This window comes from Schistocerca piceifrons, chromosome 5 (assembly GCF_021461385.2).
Source record: "Schistocerca piceifrons isolate TAMUIC-IGC-003096 chromosome 5, iqSchPice1.1, whole genome shotgun sequence".
Lineage (NCBI taxonomy): Eukaryota > Metazoa > Arthropoda > Insecta > Orthoptera > Acrididae > Schistocerca > Schistocerca piceifrons.
Genome location: NC_060142.1, coordinates 474,906,100 through 474,923,892, shown reverse-complemented (window position 1 = coordinate 474,923,892; position 17,793 = coordinate 474,906,100). Strand labels below are relative to the sequence as shown.

At 40.6% G+C, this 17,793-nt stretch overlaps 1 protein-coding gene across 1 annotated transcript in view; it reads right to left on the bottom strand.

The window, feature by feature from the left end:
* LOC124799087 (dynein intermediate chain 2, ciliary) overlaps positions 1–17,793 on the bottom strand; it is a 260,121-nt gene that overhangs the window by 24,173 nt on the left and 218,155 nt on the right. The window contains exon 10 of the mRNA XM_047262625.1: positions 6,310–6,543. Coding sequence (XP_047118581.1) covers positions 6,310–6,543 — 234 coding nt within the window. The remainder of the gene's footprint in view (positions 1–6,309; positions 6,544–17,793) is intronic.

Below are 17,793 nucleotides of genomic sequence, written 5' to 3'. Positions count from 1 at the left end.
TTACAGAAGAATGCTGACGATTAGGGGATAGATTTAGTAACTAATGAGGAGGTATATAGCACAATCTGAGTAAAAGAAGAGATGAGTTGATAAGACATAGCCTGAGGCATCAAGGGCTCATCAGTTTGGTAATGGAAGGAAGTAGGGGAGAGGAATTGTAGATGGGGGCCAAGGGTTGAATAAAGTAAGTAGGTTCAACTACATACAGGTTGTAGTAGTCATGAAGGGATGAAAAGGCCTGCACAGAACAGACTAGCATGGAAAGCTAAATCATGCTCACAACAAAAAGAACAGCTCTGGTGAAAAACTCAAGTACAATAGCTGAGCAACAATAACAACCACCTTTTTTATGTATCTACCCATACTTTGACTCTTTATTTGTATGTTGAGTGATTGATTTTCATCATTTGACATTTTATTCTTTGTTTGCATTTAACAGATAGAAATATTACAGGGGACTGATGACCACAGATGTTAAGTCCCATAGTGCTCAGAGCCATTTTGAAATATTACATCAGTGGGTATACGTTGCATTCTGTAAAAGTGAAGCATGCAGTGGTAACCACGAACCTACTACGCTGTCATAGTAGGAGGAGAGGTGATACGCCTATGTGGTGCATTCCAGGTGGCAGACAGGGAAGTCCTCACCGGTTTACTGGCAGACTTGAGTGAAATAAAATAGCACTCGCAGACCAAACACACCCTCTGCGGTTAACAACCGTAGTTGTAAATCGGAGCTTGCTCCAACTAAGGTTGACAACCTTTGAAAGTCAAAAATGGAAAGGTCTTTTAGGAAAAAAATTCCACCGTCCTGCTCAAAAAGGCAGGAAAAGGCTACATCGGATTCGGTGGGTAGTCAACTAGAAGACAGCAACGAATCAGAGTGTTTGCAACCATCAAAATGCACACTAAAACACAAAAAGAAGGTTAAACATAAGCAAATAAATTACATAGCAACACACAACATAAACTCACTACTTCAGACCGGAAAACTCAAGGAGCTCACAGATGAACTAAATAAACAAAAAATTTTAATAACAGGGATCCAAGAAATGAGAAACACCACAGAGGACCCATTCGAACCACAAGGATACAGAATTTATAATGGGAAACCAGGACCAAGGGCAATGAAACAATGTCCCCAGTTTGGAACAGGGTTTTTAGTAAACATAAAAATAATAGATTCAGTAATGGATTTCCAAGCAGTATCACCAAGAATTGTGACTCTAAGCTTTAAAACAATGAATAAAACCTATACAATAATAAATGATCATGCCCCAACAAATGAAAAAAATTGTCTAACAAAAACAAAGGAAGAGGTAGATAAATTTTGGGACCTTCTAGAACAAACTGTGAACAGAGTTAATAAAAAGAATGTAAAAATCTTATTGGTAGATTTCAATGCTCAGTTGGGAAAAGAAAGGAAATATAAAGATATAATTGGAAAATGGAGTCCACATAAATTTACGAACAAAATCGGTCAAAGACTTGTAGAACTCTGCAGAGAACACAACCTTATATCTAAATCAACATACTTTAAGAGGAAGCCAAGTAAACTTAAAACATGGAAACATCCAAACTGGAGGAAGGGGGAGTGGCAGCTAGACCATGTCTGTATGGACAAAAATTTTCGTAAGGAGATCCACAATGTTAAAGTACTGAGAGTAGTAAACACAGGCTCAGACCATTGTTGTTGTTGTTGTGGTCTTCAGTCCTGAGACTGGTTTGATGCAGCTCTCCATGCTACTCTATCCTGTGCAAGCTTCTTCATCTCCCAGTACCTACTGCAGCCTACATCCTTCTGAATCTGCTTAGTGTATTCATCTCTTGGTCTCCCTCTACGATTTTTACCCTCCACGCTGCCCTCCAATGCTAAATTTGTGATCCCTTGATGCCTCAAAACATGTCCTACCAACCGATCCCTTCTTCTAGTCAAGTTGTGCCACAAACTTCTCTTCTCCCCAATCCTATTCAATACCTCCTCATTAGTTACGTGATCTACCCACCTTATCTTCAGCATTCTTCTGTAGCACCACATTTCGAAAGCTTCTATTCTCTTCTTGTCCAAACTAGTTATCGTTCATGTTTCACTTCCATACATGGCTACACTCCATACAAATACTTTCAGAAACGACTCCCTGACACTTAAATCTATACTCGATGTTAACAAATTTCTCTTCTTCAGAAACGATTTCCTTGCCATTGCCAGTCTACATTTTATATCCTCTCTACTTCGACCATCATCAGTTATTTTACTCCCTAAATAGCAAAACTCCTTTACTACTTTAAGTGTCTCATTTCCTAATCTAATCCCCTCAGCATCACCCGATTTAATTTGACTACATTCCATTATCCTCGTTTTGCTTTTGTTGATGTTCATCTTATATCCTCCTTTCAAGACACTGTCCATTCCGTTCAACTGCTCTTCCAAGTCCTTTGCTGTCTCTGACAGAATTACAATGTCATCGGCAAACCTCAAAGTTTTTACTTCTTCTCCATGAATTTTAATACCTACTCCGAATTTTTCTTTTGTTTCCTTTACTGCTTGCTCAATATACAGATTGAATAACATCGGGGAGACACTACAACCCTTTCTCACTCCTTTCCCAACCACTGCTTCCCTTTCATGCCCCTTGACTCTTATAACTGCCATCTGGTTTCTGTACAAATTGTAAATAGCCTTTCGCTCCCTGTATTTTAGCCCTGTCAACTTCAGAATTTGAAAGAGAGTATTCCAGTTAACGTTGTCAAAAGCTTTCTCTAAGTCTACAAATGCTAGAAATGTAGGTTTGCCTTTTCTTAATCTTTCTTCTAAGATAAGTCGTAAGGTTAGTATTGCCTCACGTGTTCCAACATTTCTACGGAATCCAAACTGATCTTCCCCGAGGTCTGCTTCTACCAGTTTTTCCATTCGTCTGTAAAGAATTCGCGTTAGTATTTTGCAGCTGTGACTTATTAAACTGATAGTTCGATAATTTTCACATCTGTCAACACCTGCTTTCTTTGGGATTGGAATTATTTTATTTTTCTTGAAGTCTGTGGGTATTTCGCCTGTCTCATACATCTTGCTCACCAGATGGTAGAGTTTTGTCATGACTGGCTCTCCCAAGGCCATCAGTAGTTCTAATGGAATGTTGTCTACTCCTGGGGCCTTGTTTCGACTCAGGTCTTTCAGTGCTCTGTCAAACTCTTCACGCAGTGTCTTATCTCCCATTTCATCTTCATCTACATCCTCTTCCATTTCCATAATATTGTCTTCAAGTACATCGCCCTTGTATAAACCCTCTATATACTCCTTCCACCTTTCTGCCTTCCCTTCTTTGCTTAGAACTGGGTTGCCATCTGAGCTCTTGATATTCATACAAGTGGTTCTCTTCTCTCCAAAGGTCTCTTTAATTTTCCTGTAGGCAATATCTATCTTACCCCTAGTGAGACAAGCCTCTACATCCTTACATTTGTCCTCTAGCCATCCCTGCTTAGCCATTTTGCACTTCCTGTTGATCTCATTTTTGAGACGTTTGTATTCCTTTTTGCCTGCTTCATTTACTGCATTTTTATATTTTCTCCTTTCATCAATTAAATTCAATATTTCTTCTGTTACCCAAGGATTTCTATTAGCCCTCGTCTTTTTACCTACTTGATCCTCTGCTGCCTTCACTACTTCATCCCTCAGAGCTACCCATTCTTCTTCTACTGTATTTCTTTCCCCCATTCCTGTCAATTGTTCCCTTATGCTCTAAATTCACTCTGTTAAAGGAGAGGACTGGAATAATTAATAAAATAAAAAGGTTTGACCCACATCAGCTAATTAAAAATAATAAATACCAACAAATAACACAAACCATCAAATTAACAGATGATCTAGAACAACTAGTGCCTAATCTTAAAAAAAGAAGCAGAGAATCTAACTCTCTTGAACTCACTAAGGAAACATGCATGGTGGACATCAGAATGTGACAAATTCCATGAAGATAGACACCAAGCATGGTTAAAGTTTCAAACACATAAAACTGAAGAAAATGCCATCAACCTAAAAAATGAAAGAGAAAAATTCACACCAAATATTAGAAGAATCAAGAGAGGATTCCATAAAGATATTATAAACTCTATAGAAGGTAATTATCATAAAACCAAATCCAGGAACTACTATAAAATCTTTGGGAAACAACTACAACAATATGAGGCCCCTACACTAATACTGAAAGATGAAGATGGAAGAATGACACACAGAAACAAGGAAAATGCAGAAATCATGGCAAAAGCATTTAACAAACTTCTGAATTGCGAGGAACCCAAAGAACTCTTACAAATCAACATAAATACCCCAATAAAAACCAAACCTAACAAACTAGACCCTCCAACTTTCCAAGAAGTAGAAAAAATTCTTAAAGAACAAAATTATTATAAGCCATGTGGAGAAGATCAGGTTTTTGTTGAAATGTGGAAATATGCAAGTGACACAGTCAAGACTTCCTTACACATGGTTCTAACAAAAATTTGGGTAACAGAACGATTCCCTGAACATTGGACCACAGCTATCATCCACCCACTACACAAAAAGGGAGATAAGAGCAACCCAGACAACTACAGAGGAATCTCTCTCCTAGATTGCACATACAAAATTCCATCCAAGATCCTATATGAAAGAATCAAGAAGCAATTAGAACAGGAGTTAGGGGAATATCAGGGAGGTTTCAGACCATGGAGAAGCTGTGCAGAGCAGATAATTAGTTTAAAATTGATTATGGCATACTACAAAAAATGGAACAAACCTCTGGCAATAACATTTGTAGATTTTAAGAAGGCATATGACTGTCTCCACAGACCTTCAGTATTAAAAATTTTAAGAAATCTAGGACTCCATCCAAAACTGATTAAACTAATACAACTCACTCGAACCAACACCAAATGAAAAGTGAAGTTTAGAGGAGAAATTTCGGAACCATTCCTCATAAAAACAGGCTTAAGACAAGGTGACTGCCTATAACCATTACTGTTCAACTGTGCACTGGAATACATAATGAGAGAATGGTACAAGGGCAATTCAAAGATGATAAGAATTGGAAGTGCAAAAGATGATATTAGATTAAACTGCTTGGGATTCGCTGATGATCTTGCTCTCCTAGCCAACACCGTTCAATGAGCCAGGCAACAAGTGAAATCACTACAAGAAATAGCAGAGAAAGTAGGCCTTAGAATATCATTTGAAAAAACGGAGATTATGCTAACTGATCCACCACTTGCAAACAAAATTACAATAGGAGAACAGGAAATCAAAATTGTTGATAAATTTAAATATTTGGGCGAAATAATAACATAAAATCTAAATGAGAAGCCATCATGGCAGAATAGAATAAAAAAACTGAACTACGCAAATTACATTACCAAAACTACATACAACAAAAAAAAGCCTATCTATAGATGCAAAATTAAAACACTATAAAACAGTTACACAACCAGAAATAACGTATGCAGCTGAAACTATCTTCAAACCAACTAATACAGCAGAAATTGCCAGAATACTAAAAATAGAAAGAATAATAATTAGGACATGTATAAATAAACAGTATAAAATAAATGGACATTGGAGAATAGCATCAAATGAAACAGTATATAAGAAAATAGAACCAATCATGAGCACAATCTGGAAGAAACACATCTAATTCTTTGGACATCTGATGAGAACTCCAGAAAACAGAATTAGTAAAAAAATAATACAAAAATTGTGGAATAGCAAGAGCGACATAAAATGGATCACAGAAATTAAGTAAGATATAAAAGAACTCCAAATTACAGTAGATGACCTAAAAAACAAGACAGAGAGAACCAGAATACTGCAAGACCCGCAAACCAGACTACAAATGAAAATCAGTAAAAGGAGTACAGAGTGGTCTCAGATGAAGAAAGAAAGAAAATATCTGAAAGAATGAAGAAATATTGGACAGACAGAAGAGCAAAACACCTTTCATATAAGAATAGACTCCAATAATTATATTACCTAAATATTGTATTAAGTTATTGTTGAGCCAAATTGTATCCCTGTGTAACAACTTGTTTACAGCTTTGTATTTTTGACTAGAGTGGTCCAATGAAGGCTATAAAATAAACAATAATAATAATAATAATAAAATGCAGTTGTACATAAACAGTATTAAAATAAAGAAAAACACACATAGGATATACAAAAAACAATAAGGGTAAGAGTATAAACTGGTACACCTCTTCTTATGGCAACTCATTAAGCAGACTTTTGTATCTTATTGGCATGCTTCATTCCTTACATTTATTTGCTATTATTTTATTTTTTACCTGTCATCTCCCACAATTAAAACTGGTAACTTGTAATTAAATGATAGTCTCGTCAGTTTGTTCTTCTTTGCTGATACAACTGGCTGGACACAAATTGGTTTATATTTGTTGACATTCAAATCAAAAACGTGGACTTTACCATCATTAGTGACTGCAGCAAGAACAGTACTTGAATAAGGTGCCCACTCAACATCTCCAACAGGTGATCCCAAATCAAAAACAAATAATGGATCACTGAAATGAAGAAATCATATAAACTGATAAATAGTAGATAAGGTATATGGTAGTTAATTTTTATTTTAATCAGCTGGATCCAAAATCAATCCAAAATTTTGCTGTTAAGTTTGAACGTTGTAATGTTAGATATTAATAGTAACCCAAAGTCTTTACCACCTGAGTAAAGTTATGCAAATATTCATAAAATTATATTTCAGTGTATTTACATTAGGTTTATTTCAATATATTCTCACAGTTTTGTTTCTTTTCTATTTTGTGTGGAGGTTACAAAATCGTCACAATGTGGAATTATACTTCTTTACTGGTACAAAGTTTTGCAGTGCTGGCCACCACAGAGTTTTAGTTGACAACCGGGAGCACAAGATGAGACATGCATTGTCAGGTGCTTCACCACACTTTATAATAAGTAGAAAAAAAGGAAGCTCACAGTACCTGATCCCAAGTCCAAAACAAATAATGAATCACTGAAATTAAGAAGTTGCATAAGCTGATAAATTTTAGATGATGTTTATCATACTTAATTTTTCAATTTAATCATGCTTCATTCAAACTCAATATCTTTACTGCTTGAGAGAAGTCAGGTAAATATTTATAAATTTATCTTTAATTGACTAACTGCCTATTGGCTTCTGTCTCGGGTTCGTCGGCTGACATTCATCTAATGATTTTACTGACGGTTCGCCAGCACAAGTGGCTGGCTTTGTCAAAGCTTCATCCTCCATTGCCGGTGGTGCCCACTCAACATCTACAATAGGTGACCCCAAATCAAAAACAAAATCATTAGAGGAACATCGGCCGAAGAACTCAAGACAGAAGCCAATAGGCAGTTTGTCAACAAGTGGCCACGAAAGCCTTAACAATTTTGTATTATCTTTAATTGTATTCACACGAGGTTTATTTCAATATATATACACAATCTTATTTCTTTTCTGATTCAAATGGAGGCTACAAGATTGTGACAATGTTGCATTGTACTTTTCTGTAGACAAAAGGAGTTTAAGGCATTATTGTTGAATCAACAACTGATGTAATGTAAATGTGCAGTTTTGTTTAGAACCTCATTGAGAATGAATAAAGTTCATTAATATTGCATTCTAACAGTAGTAGTAACCATCAGGCAACTATTTATATACTCTATGACAAAAAACCAATGCACCATGAAAGAATTATCCAAATGGGACAGAAATCAGTAGATGTGATGTACATGTACAGACAAAGAAATGATTACAAATTCAGAAAAAATGGATGATTTATTCAAGAAAAAGAGCTTCACAAATTGAGCAAGTCAAATAATGTGCTGGTCCATCTCTGGCCCTCGCGCAGGCTTGACAGAGTTGTTGGATGTCCTCCCGGGGGACATCATGCCACATTATGTCCAATTGGTATGTTAGACTGTCAAAATCCTGAGTTGGTTGGGCAGCTATACCCGTAATAGTCCAAATGTTCTCAATTACGGAGAGCTCTGGCAAACTTGTTGGCCAAGGTAAGGTTTAGCAAGCATGAAGACATGGAGTAGAAACTATCACCGTGTGCAGTTGGGCATTATCTTGCTGAAATGTAAGCCCAGGATGGATTGCCATGTACAGCAACAAAATAGGACACAGAATATCATTGATGAACTTGTGTGCTCTAAGAGTTCCTTGGATGACAACCAAGGGGGTCCTGCTATGAAAAGAAATGGCACCCCAGACCATCACTCCTGCTTGTCTGGTGACATGTTGGTATCCCACCACTGTCTGGGGGATCTCCAGACATGTCTTCAGCCAGGAATCTCACTGACTGGAACATAACTGTCTTCAGTGATAACTTCCACTTCAAACTGAGCCCTGATGATCAGTGAAGGCGTGTCTGGAGATGCCCTGGACAGTGGAGGCATACCAACCTGACTGTCACCCACCGTCAGGTCTGACAACCAGGAGTTATGGTCTGGGGTGCCCTTTCTTTTCAATGCAGGATGCCTTTTCTTGTAATCTGTGGCACTCTTACAGTACAGTGGTATGTAAATGATATTCTACGCCCAATTTTGTTGCTGTTCATGGCAAGCCATCTGGGCTTACATTTAAGCAACATAATTCCTGCCTACAGGCAATGAGAATTTCTACTGCTTGTCTTCAGACTTGCCAGGAAGGTTTTCAGATCTCTCCCCAACTGAGAACATTTGGAGCACTATTGGCAGGGGCCAACACGAATCTCAGGATTTTGAAAACTAATGCACCAACTGGACAGAATTTGGCATGATATCCCTCAGGAGGGCATCCAACAACTCCATCAAACAATGTCAAGCCAAATAAATGCTCTCATAAGGGTCAGTGCATTATTGACTTGCTGAATTTGTGAAGGTCTTTCTTTTGAATAAATCATTCAGTTTTTCTGTAATTGTAATAATTTGTTTGTCTGTACATGTACATCACATCTTTTGGACGATTCCTTCATGATGCACTGCTTTGTGTCTTAGAGTATATCTGTATTATAAGCACTCTATCTTCAGGCCACGAGTGGCCTACCAGGACCATCCGACTGGCGTGTCATCCTCGGTGGAGAATGCAGATAGGAGGGGCGTGGGGTCAGCACAACGCTCTCCCGGTTGTAAGATGCTATTCTTGACCGAAGCCGCTACTATTCGGTTGAGTAGCTCCTCAATTGGCATCACGAGGCACAATTAGTAAATGGCAATGTGAGAAGATTTGTGGGGAAAAGTATTAGAGAAGTCTGTCATTCTTATTTCAGGAGAACTACATAATTTGCATCCATCCCTGAACATGAACTTATCTGAAACCCACTGAAGTGAAAAATTTTATATATTGTTGCAACAGTGCATACGGAGTACACAAAATGATTACAATTATAGATCAATAGCACAACCAGTTCTGAGCTACCACGTATTGACCCATGCTCGAACACCCACATTATTGACGTGGTGTAGCCTCAACAGTTGGCAATGCGGACACTGACTCTGGCATCTAGTTGATCATACAGATGACGAATACTGCTCTGGGATATGTTAAGCCGTGCCTGCTCGACCTGTTCACGTAATTGTGTATGAGCTGTAGGTTGACACGTTGCACGAGTCACTTCTCATCCCATCATGTCCCACATGTGCTCGATTAGAGACAAGTCTGGAGATCGTATTGGCCGAGGACGTTGCTGCATATCTTGTAGATCACACTGAGATTCTCGGGCAGTGTATGGGTGAGCATTATCCTGTTGGAACAACCCATCACCTTCCTGTTACAAGAATGGCAAAAGAATGGGTCTAAAAACATTCTGCACATACGAAGTGCTGGTTAGCATCCCCCCCCCCAGAAACACAAAAGGCAAACAAGAGTTGTGGCTTATCGCACCTTGGATCATAAGACCTGGGGTGGGGCCAGTGAATCTTGGATGAATACACTCTATGAGACAGCACTCACCAGATTTCTGTCATATGCACAAAAAACCATCACCTGTGTGCAGGCAGAACCTGCTTTACCGCTGAAGACAACTGCTCCATTCCGTCTTTCAAGTGATCCTCTGATGGCACTAATTGAGCTGTGCACGTCGATGCTGTTGTGTGAATGAAAGATGGGCCAGAGATGTGTGTGCCCATACTCCTGCTGCTAATAATCTGCTCATAACACTTCACACTGACACACTTGGGACCACAGGTCCTCTTATGTGTGCTGTACGATCTGCCACTCCTGTCCTTACAGTACGACGATCCTGGTGGGTGTCTTTGCTGCATGGACTCCCAGACTATGTGTGTGAGAATTTTCACATGACCCCTGACACCAGCATCGTTGCACAACAGATGCAGCATGACCAGCTTGTGTGGCAGTTCTCTGAAAGGATCATTTCACGACTTGGAAGGCTACAATTTGTCCCCTTCAAACTAACTCAGGTGGCTGTAGGAAGCACGAGTGCAGCTCCATGGTGTGGTTGCCTGCTTGATTTACATGTTTACACTACATTGAGCTTCTAGCTGTGAGCATTCCCTATTAAAGGATAGACACAGATGACTCTCTGGCAGCTATGCCACTATGCTATATGTTGATGGACAATATTGCAACCATTATCATTATGTCTACTATCTGCCAGGTGGCATATGCTGTCATCAGATCAAAATTGACATCATCTTTCCAGACGAACTAATTTTTTCCCTGGCAGTGTATACTGAATGTAACTCTTATTCTGAGATACATCCTAACTAAAAGTATATTATCATGGAATGACAAGTCATGTGTCATGCAGTGACCAAAAAACCATAGCAAAATTAAGAATAATAAATCTTAAAACGTTCTCCTGTTCTCTACATTGAATCGTATCAAGAACATGCCTACAAAAATGATTCAAAATGAAAAGAAAAGCAATATTAAAACAATTTGCATAGCACTGCAATGAAAAAGAACTATATTTAGATTTGTGGAGTTTTTTTTTGTTTTTTTTTTTGCATTATTATGAAGTCTGATGCAGATGAACTAGTAAATAACCAAAACAGCGAGGAATGCACCAACATGCAGCACACAATAGTAGCTTATCTTCTTCCTGGAGAGAATCAATATGCAACAAACATTGTAACAGTCTTCATATACTTCCACAGTATTTCAATAATTAACAGTCTCAGTTTAGATTCCAACACTGAAATTTGTGGTACTGTACTAATACTTCTACCACATTTGATTAGCCATTAATGTTCATATTCTAGTAGTTATCGGCTTATGTAATACATTATGAAAGTGAAAAATATATACACTTCTATAAGCTACAATTATGTTAAACTAATCTTACAGCCAACATAAACAATTACTACATAGAGGATGCTTGATGAACTTCTTCAGGTTGCATGAATCAACTGGTAGTCTCAACATGAAAATAGTTTGGGATTATTTAGTTTTTTTGTTTGTGGTGGACTGTGAACAAATACAATTATGTGTTGGCATAGGAAGATCATAGTACAGGCCAGTATTTATGCTGCCACAAATAATGATGCAGCACATAAATCAACATAAACTTTATTAGCTCACATGAGTGAATGCTACTTCCTTGGACCAACACCCAGATTGCACCACTCTTTCTCTGCCAAGTCCAAAGATCATTCTCTTATCATGGCAGGGGGGCTCTGGAGACAGTGTTGAAATTTTTTCTCCCATAGAAAGGCCCCAACAGGAGTGCGGAGCACTGTGGGCTGCTGTGTTGACGTGTGCAGCTGGCGCAGATGCTCTTGACTGGCAGTATTGTGGCTGGCATGTGAGTGGGCACGGCTGGGTCGCTTCTCGAGTGGTTGACTTAACTGATGCATTAGTGTACACATGGTACAGCACAAGGTGGATTTTGTGGGTGGCTGTAGCATAACCTGGATGGCAAAACTGAGGCTGATGGTGATGGTAGATCAGCAGGAGATCAGTCACTGAGAGACAACTCTGCTGTGTGTGGTAGGAAGCTGCAGTATGCTTTGGTTGCCAGAAGTGTCAACCGAGGTGTCATCCTCAGGTTGCAATGTATGCAGAGTGTCTTGCAGGATCCAAGTGGGCTTGAGATGGGAGAGGGAGACTGTCATGGACTTGACACAAAGCAAATAACAAATGTCTGTGGCCAGTATTGGAGTACCCAACATGGACCAGTGTATGGCAGCTACAGGGCTGCCCAAACCGTGTCATCCTTCATCATGACGAATTCACATGGAGAGAGTTCTTTGTGTATGAATACCTTGGTGGTGTATGGGGAGCCAGAGATGGCAAGTACATCTTCTGAATAGTGCACAGCTGCACTGCAACAGAGCTGGTAGCTCTTGTTGAAGGCCATCTGTAGAAGTTTGTGCAAAGTCAGATGGTAGGACTAGTGGTTACTCATACAACACCTCTGCTAGGGAGGCACATAATTCTTCTTTCTATGAGGATCGAATGCTGAGGAGGATCCTGGGCAACACTTCAGTCCACGAACCGGTATGGCACATTAGGATCACCTTCATGGTCACTTCTATAAGGCTGTTGCTCTGTGGGTGACAAGCTGTTATCTGTGTGTGAGTAATCCCACGGAGTCAGCATAGGGTGTCGAATAGACCCAACTTGAACTGGAGGCCCTGATCAGTGGTAGCCAGCCTGGGCACACCAAACCAAGCAATCCAGCTTTCCATGAAGATGTATGCAATCAATTCGACAGTGCTGTAATACAGGAGAGTTTCTTCGACCCAAGACGTTCTATCAATGATCAAAAGTTGGTAACAGAATTCTTCAGAACCCGAGGGTGGTCCAATGATGCCCAAGTGGATGTGACAGAATCTTTTCTTGGGATCTGGGAACTATCTGAGTTATGGTTGGGTATGGTAATTAATTTCTGAACACTGGCATGCAAGGCAACTCCACATCCAGTGATAGCAGTTGTATTAAACATTGGGCCACACAAACCTATCTGTCACTAATCATACCAACACTTTTACGTCTGGGTGGATACGGTTATATGGTCTGCAAAAATTTCTTGATGCATGGTGAATGGAACTATGGGCCATGGTCTTGTCTTGAGAAACATCTCAGATTTGGGACAGAAAATTGGTGATGATGTTATCTGCACCGTGAATGTGACACACATCAGTAGTACACTGCATGATGAGGTCTATCTGTAACGCTCTGTGGGCAGTAGTTGACATATCCAGGGTGCAAACAACAGCCCACCACTTCACAATAAATGGTTTAAAGGAATGCCTACAATGTCAACATGCCACACATCCAACTGCTGGACAAAAAAGTTACCTATTGTCTTGCTTGTTTTGTTACCTATTGTTGTGCTTGTTTTCCAAACTGCTCTCAAATCTGACCCCACTTTGCTGATCACTGAACTTGTCTATTGATAAACCCAAGTGTAGTGTTTCACTTGCCTACAGAATTTTCCTCATACATGATCCAATTCTATTGAAGTGTTGAACTTGTTTCAGTTGTTGCTGTGTGAGATCCAAAAGCAGTGCCCAGCTACATCAAAGGATTATGATATGAAAGAGTCTTTCATCTTCCATGACAGGTGAGCAAGTTTCTGTTCACCATGATGCCAATGGAAAGCTGTCTCAGCCACTATATCATGGCCCATTTAAGGTAATTACACACTGTGAAAAAACTTTTGATAATTATGTGCTCAAAATTACTGTCATAATCTACACTCACAAGCTAAAGCAAGCATTCACAGCAACAGAACCTGTGTCACACTACAAGGTAGAGAGTGAGCGAAAGATTCACCTAAAAGAGGACTTCCAAAAGTGTTACACATTACTATGGTCGGTCAAATAATACTTCAAAGTGACACAGATGCATGGAACTATTTTTTAACAGTCACCAAGTCTCTGCAAAGAAACAGTCAGACCATCCTATCTCAGTTCCTTGATACAGAAGTCCATTCCTCAGTCCTGGAGCCATTCAAGAAGTCCTGTGTGAATGTCCTCATCACTGGAAAACATCATTTACCACCAAACGTTCTTTCAGCTTGCTGTGGCTTTACAAAGGTGAAAACCTACATCTACATCTATACTCTGCAAACCACTGAGAGATGCATGGCAGAGGGTACGTCCCATTATACCAGTTATTAGGTTTCTTTCTGTTCCATTCACATATGGAGTGTGGGAAGAATAATCGTATGAATGCCTCTGGGGAAGCAGTAATTATTCTAATCTTATACTCATGATCCCTATGTGAGCGATACGTAGAGCGTTTTAATATATTTCTAGACTAATCATTTAAAGCAGGTTCTTGAAACTCCAGTAATAGATTTTCTCACGATAGTTTACACCTGTTTTCAAGATTCCTCCAATTAATTTCCTTCAGTACCTCTATGACACTCTCCCATGGATTAAATAAGCCTGTGACACGTTTCCCTGGGGCACACCCAAAGTTACTTGTATGTCTGACGATGACTCTCCATCCAAGATAACATACTGTGTCCTCCCTACCAAAAAGTCCTCAATGCAGTCACAAATTTCACTTGGAACTCCACATGATCATTCTTTTGACAATACCCATAGGTTTGGTACTGAGTCAAATGCTTTTCGGAAATCAAGAAATACTGCATTTACCTGGCTGCCACGATCCAATCAGCATATCATGTGAGAAAAGTGTGAAATGATCAATGTTTTTGAAATCCATGCTGGTCAGCACTGAGGAGGTCAATCTGTTCAAGATACTTCATTATGTTTGAGCTCAGAATATGTTCTAAGATTCTACAACAAATCAATTCAAAGATACTGGATTGTAGTTTTGTGGATCACTTCTACTACCCTCCTTGAAGATGGGTGTGAGCTGTGCTTTTTTCCAAGAAGTGGGCATGGTTTTTTGTCTGAGGGATCTATGACAGATTATAGTTAGGAGAGCGGATTATTCAGCTGCAAATTCAGTATAGAACCTGACAAGGATTCATCAAGGTCTGGAGATTTGTTCAATTTTAACGATTTCAGCTGTTTCTCAACACCACTTGACACTAACACTTATTTCATCCATCTTTTCAGTGGTAGAAGGATTGAATTGGGGCAATTCTTCTGGGTTTTCCTTTTCAAAGGGACGTTTGGAAACTGAGTTAAGCATTTCAGCTTTTGCTTTTCTACCCTAAATTTCAGTTCACGTCTCATTCGCTAGGAACTGGACCATAACTTTGGTGCCACTAACAGTCTTTAAAAACGAGCAGAATTTCTTTGGGTTCTGTGAAAGATCATTTGATAATATTCTGCCATGGTAGTCATTGAAGGAATCACATATTGCTCTCTTGACAGCCAAATGCGTTTCATTCAGCATCTCTCTCTTATAGTCATATGCTTTGCTTTACGCCAATTTTCATCGCCCATAAAATACAGTGTCAGGTCAAGTTCACATCCACAACCTGTTTAAGCAACTTCCTGCAATACTTAACCCCCTTACCTTTACCAGCTTGAAGTATTGCCAATTCAAATAAAACACAGCATGGTTTTGTGTGCCACATCATAAGTACAGAATGAAAAGATGCTTGTGTGACACCCAGCTGGCACCTTATGATCCAGACACATGGCACACAACAGAGTACTCTATGCACGTTGCCACCCTGTCAAGGCACCTGTAGCTCATCTTCAGCCCATCCTGCTTGTGACAGCAGCTGCATTATCCAGGGACACAACACCTACTAGATGTAATGCTATAGTGCTGCTGTTCCTAGCACTAACTCACACCCAAGAGCCACGTGATACTACATAACTTCCTAGTACTCCTCCACTGGGCAGCCTTATTGGACACTACATTGCAGCTTGTCAGTCAGTGCAGGTTACGGTCTCTACCTCGACATCGACACTCGACATCTTGATATCGATACCCGACATTGGATGTTCCATGAGTTATTTGTCAGAACACAGTGCATGTCAGTTGGAACATGAGACACTGCCAGAGTCGCATATACAGATCTTGCCTAAGGTAGCGTTTCTTTTACCATGACTGACTGTCTACTCACACAGTACCTTCAAGAACTATTATTGTGCTAGTGACAAACTTTCATCAGTTCAGGATTATTTTTAGTTATATTCATTCTGAAACCATTTCAGTTGCTATCTGGAGCCAAATGTTATTGTGTACTCTCTGTTTTAATAACAAATTTCTATTGTTCTTTGTTACCTGTGAACATTTATCTTCTTGTAGCATGCATCACCCACAACGGGATACTAAAGTAGCAAAGAGGGTAAACATTTCTTTTTTTTGGTATATTTGTTTTGCTTTCAGGACCTTGTTCCGAAACTTTCGCACTTTGCTCCCACATTTCACTGCAACTGTCTTCTTCTCTTGCTCCCTATCAATATCAGACCTTGTTTCATTTTTCTTTCATTGTCTCACTTGACCATTTGCCATGCCACTATCGCTCCTGTAGCTTTTCCGATTACAAGGTCAACAGTTAAGAGTTGCGCTGTCTGACCTGGGGCATTGCTCGTTTGATCCAGATATGTTCAGTGGTGATACCCCCACTTGCTGCAGACAGGACAGCACAATTTCTGCATGACACACGTCACTTGCTGCACACCACCGAGCTTCTTCGGCAGTTTCTCACCCGTCGCAATCTCCCCTGTCCAGAACTCGTCTTGTCTGCCTCCAGATTTTGAGAATGCCTCAGATTCATGGCCTGCTTTCCTTGCTTCACTGGCCCACTTCTTTCAGGTTTCTGTTCATCCTGAATTTTCTCTCCTGGCAGCCTCCAGCCCCACCGCATCTGGCACACTCGCCTTGTATGCTGCCTCCCCTGACCCAGCCTCAGCACCCACAGCCCACTGGCTCCTGTGCCTCACTCTGCTTCCAACTCCTGCTCTATGGGCCCTTGCAGCTCCTGCGCCACTGTCCATGCAGGCTCCTGGGCCACGAGCCCTGTTGGTGTTTCTGCACCAGGCCCAGCAGCACCCACTACAATGCTGCCTAATCCAGCACTGCTCACTTTGGTGCTACCTGTTCCAGCGCTTTCCCCTTTCCCTCACAAGCCTCCCTCTTGGGTGCCTCCTGCTGTGGGGCCACCAGCTCTAGTGCACCCAGCTTCAGTGCACCTCTCCCCCTCCCCACTGGAGCCAGCCTCTCCACAGCCAGCCCAGTCAACAACCCTCTACATCAAGCTCTCTCTTGTACTTCCTGTCACCTCAGCATCCACTAACTCTGCAGACTCCTCTTCTCCATCCGATGGTGGTATCACTCACCTTTTTTCCACTTCCATTGACTCGAGCCAGTCACCTCCTGACATGCCACCTTTCTTTCTGTCTGTTGCTGATCTTCCACACTTGCTTCCAGTGCTCTCTTTCACTTCCTCCCATTTTATTTTGGGTCTTATCTGCCTCATGTTCACGCCACCTTCCCCACGAGGCAGCCATGGTTGGCGTTCCTTATAAGTGTGGATCACGACCCTGGACTGCTGCTACCACTGGTGATGATTAGTCTACTGACTTCTTTGAGCATTCTGCTAGCACTGTTGTGCCAGGAGCTGGCTACTGCTATGGTCTCTCCAGCCCATATAAGCCAGCCGGCCCCATTAGAACCCTCATGTTCTGGCAGCCACCATTAATTTGAGTAGCTGTCTCCCATCAGCTGCCAGCATGCTGCCACCATCCTCCCAGTCAGCCAGCTTCAGCATCATACAGCATGCTTTGCAGTGTACAGGCCGGGCACCTTCTGTGGCTTGTTCAAACACTGCTGGCTCCCTCAGTGTCATTCCTGGCGCCTCTTCAGGCCCCTGCATGCTACCAGCCTGCAAACTGGTGGCCTGCATGCTGCCAGCCTGAATGCCACATGTCCACACAGCACACAC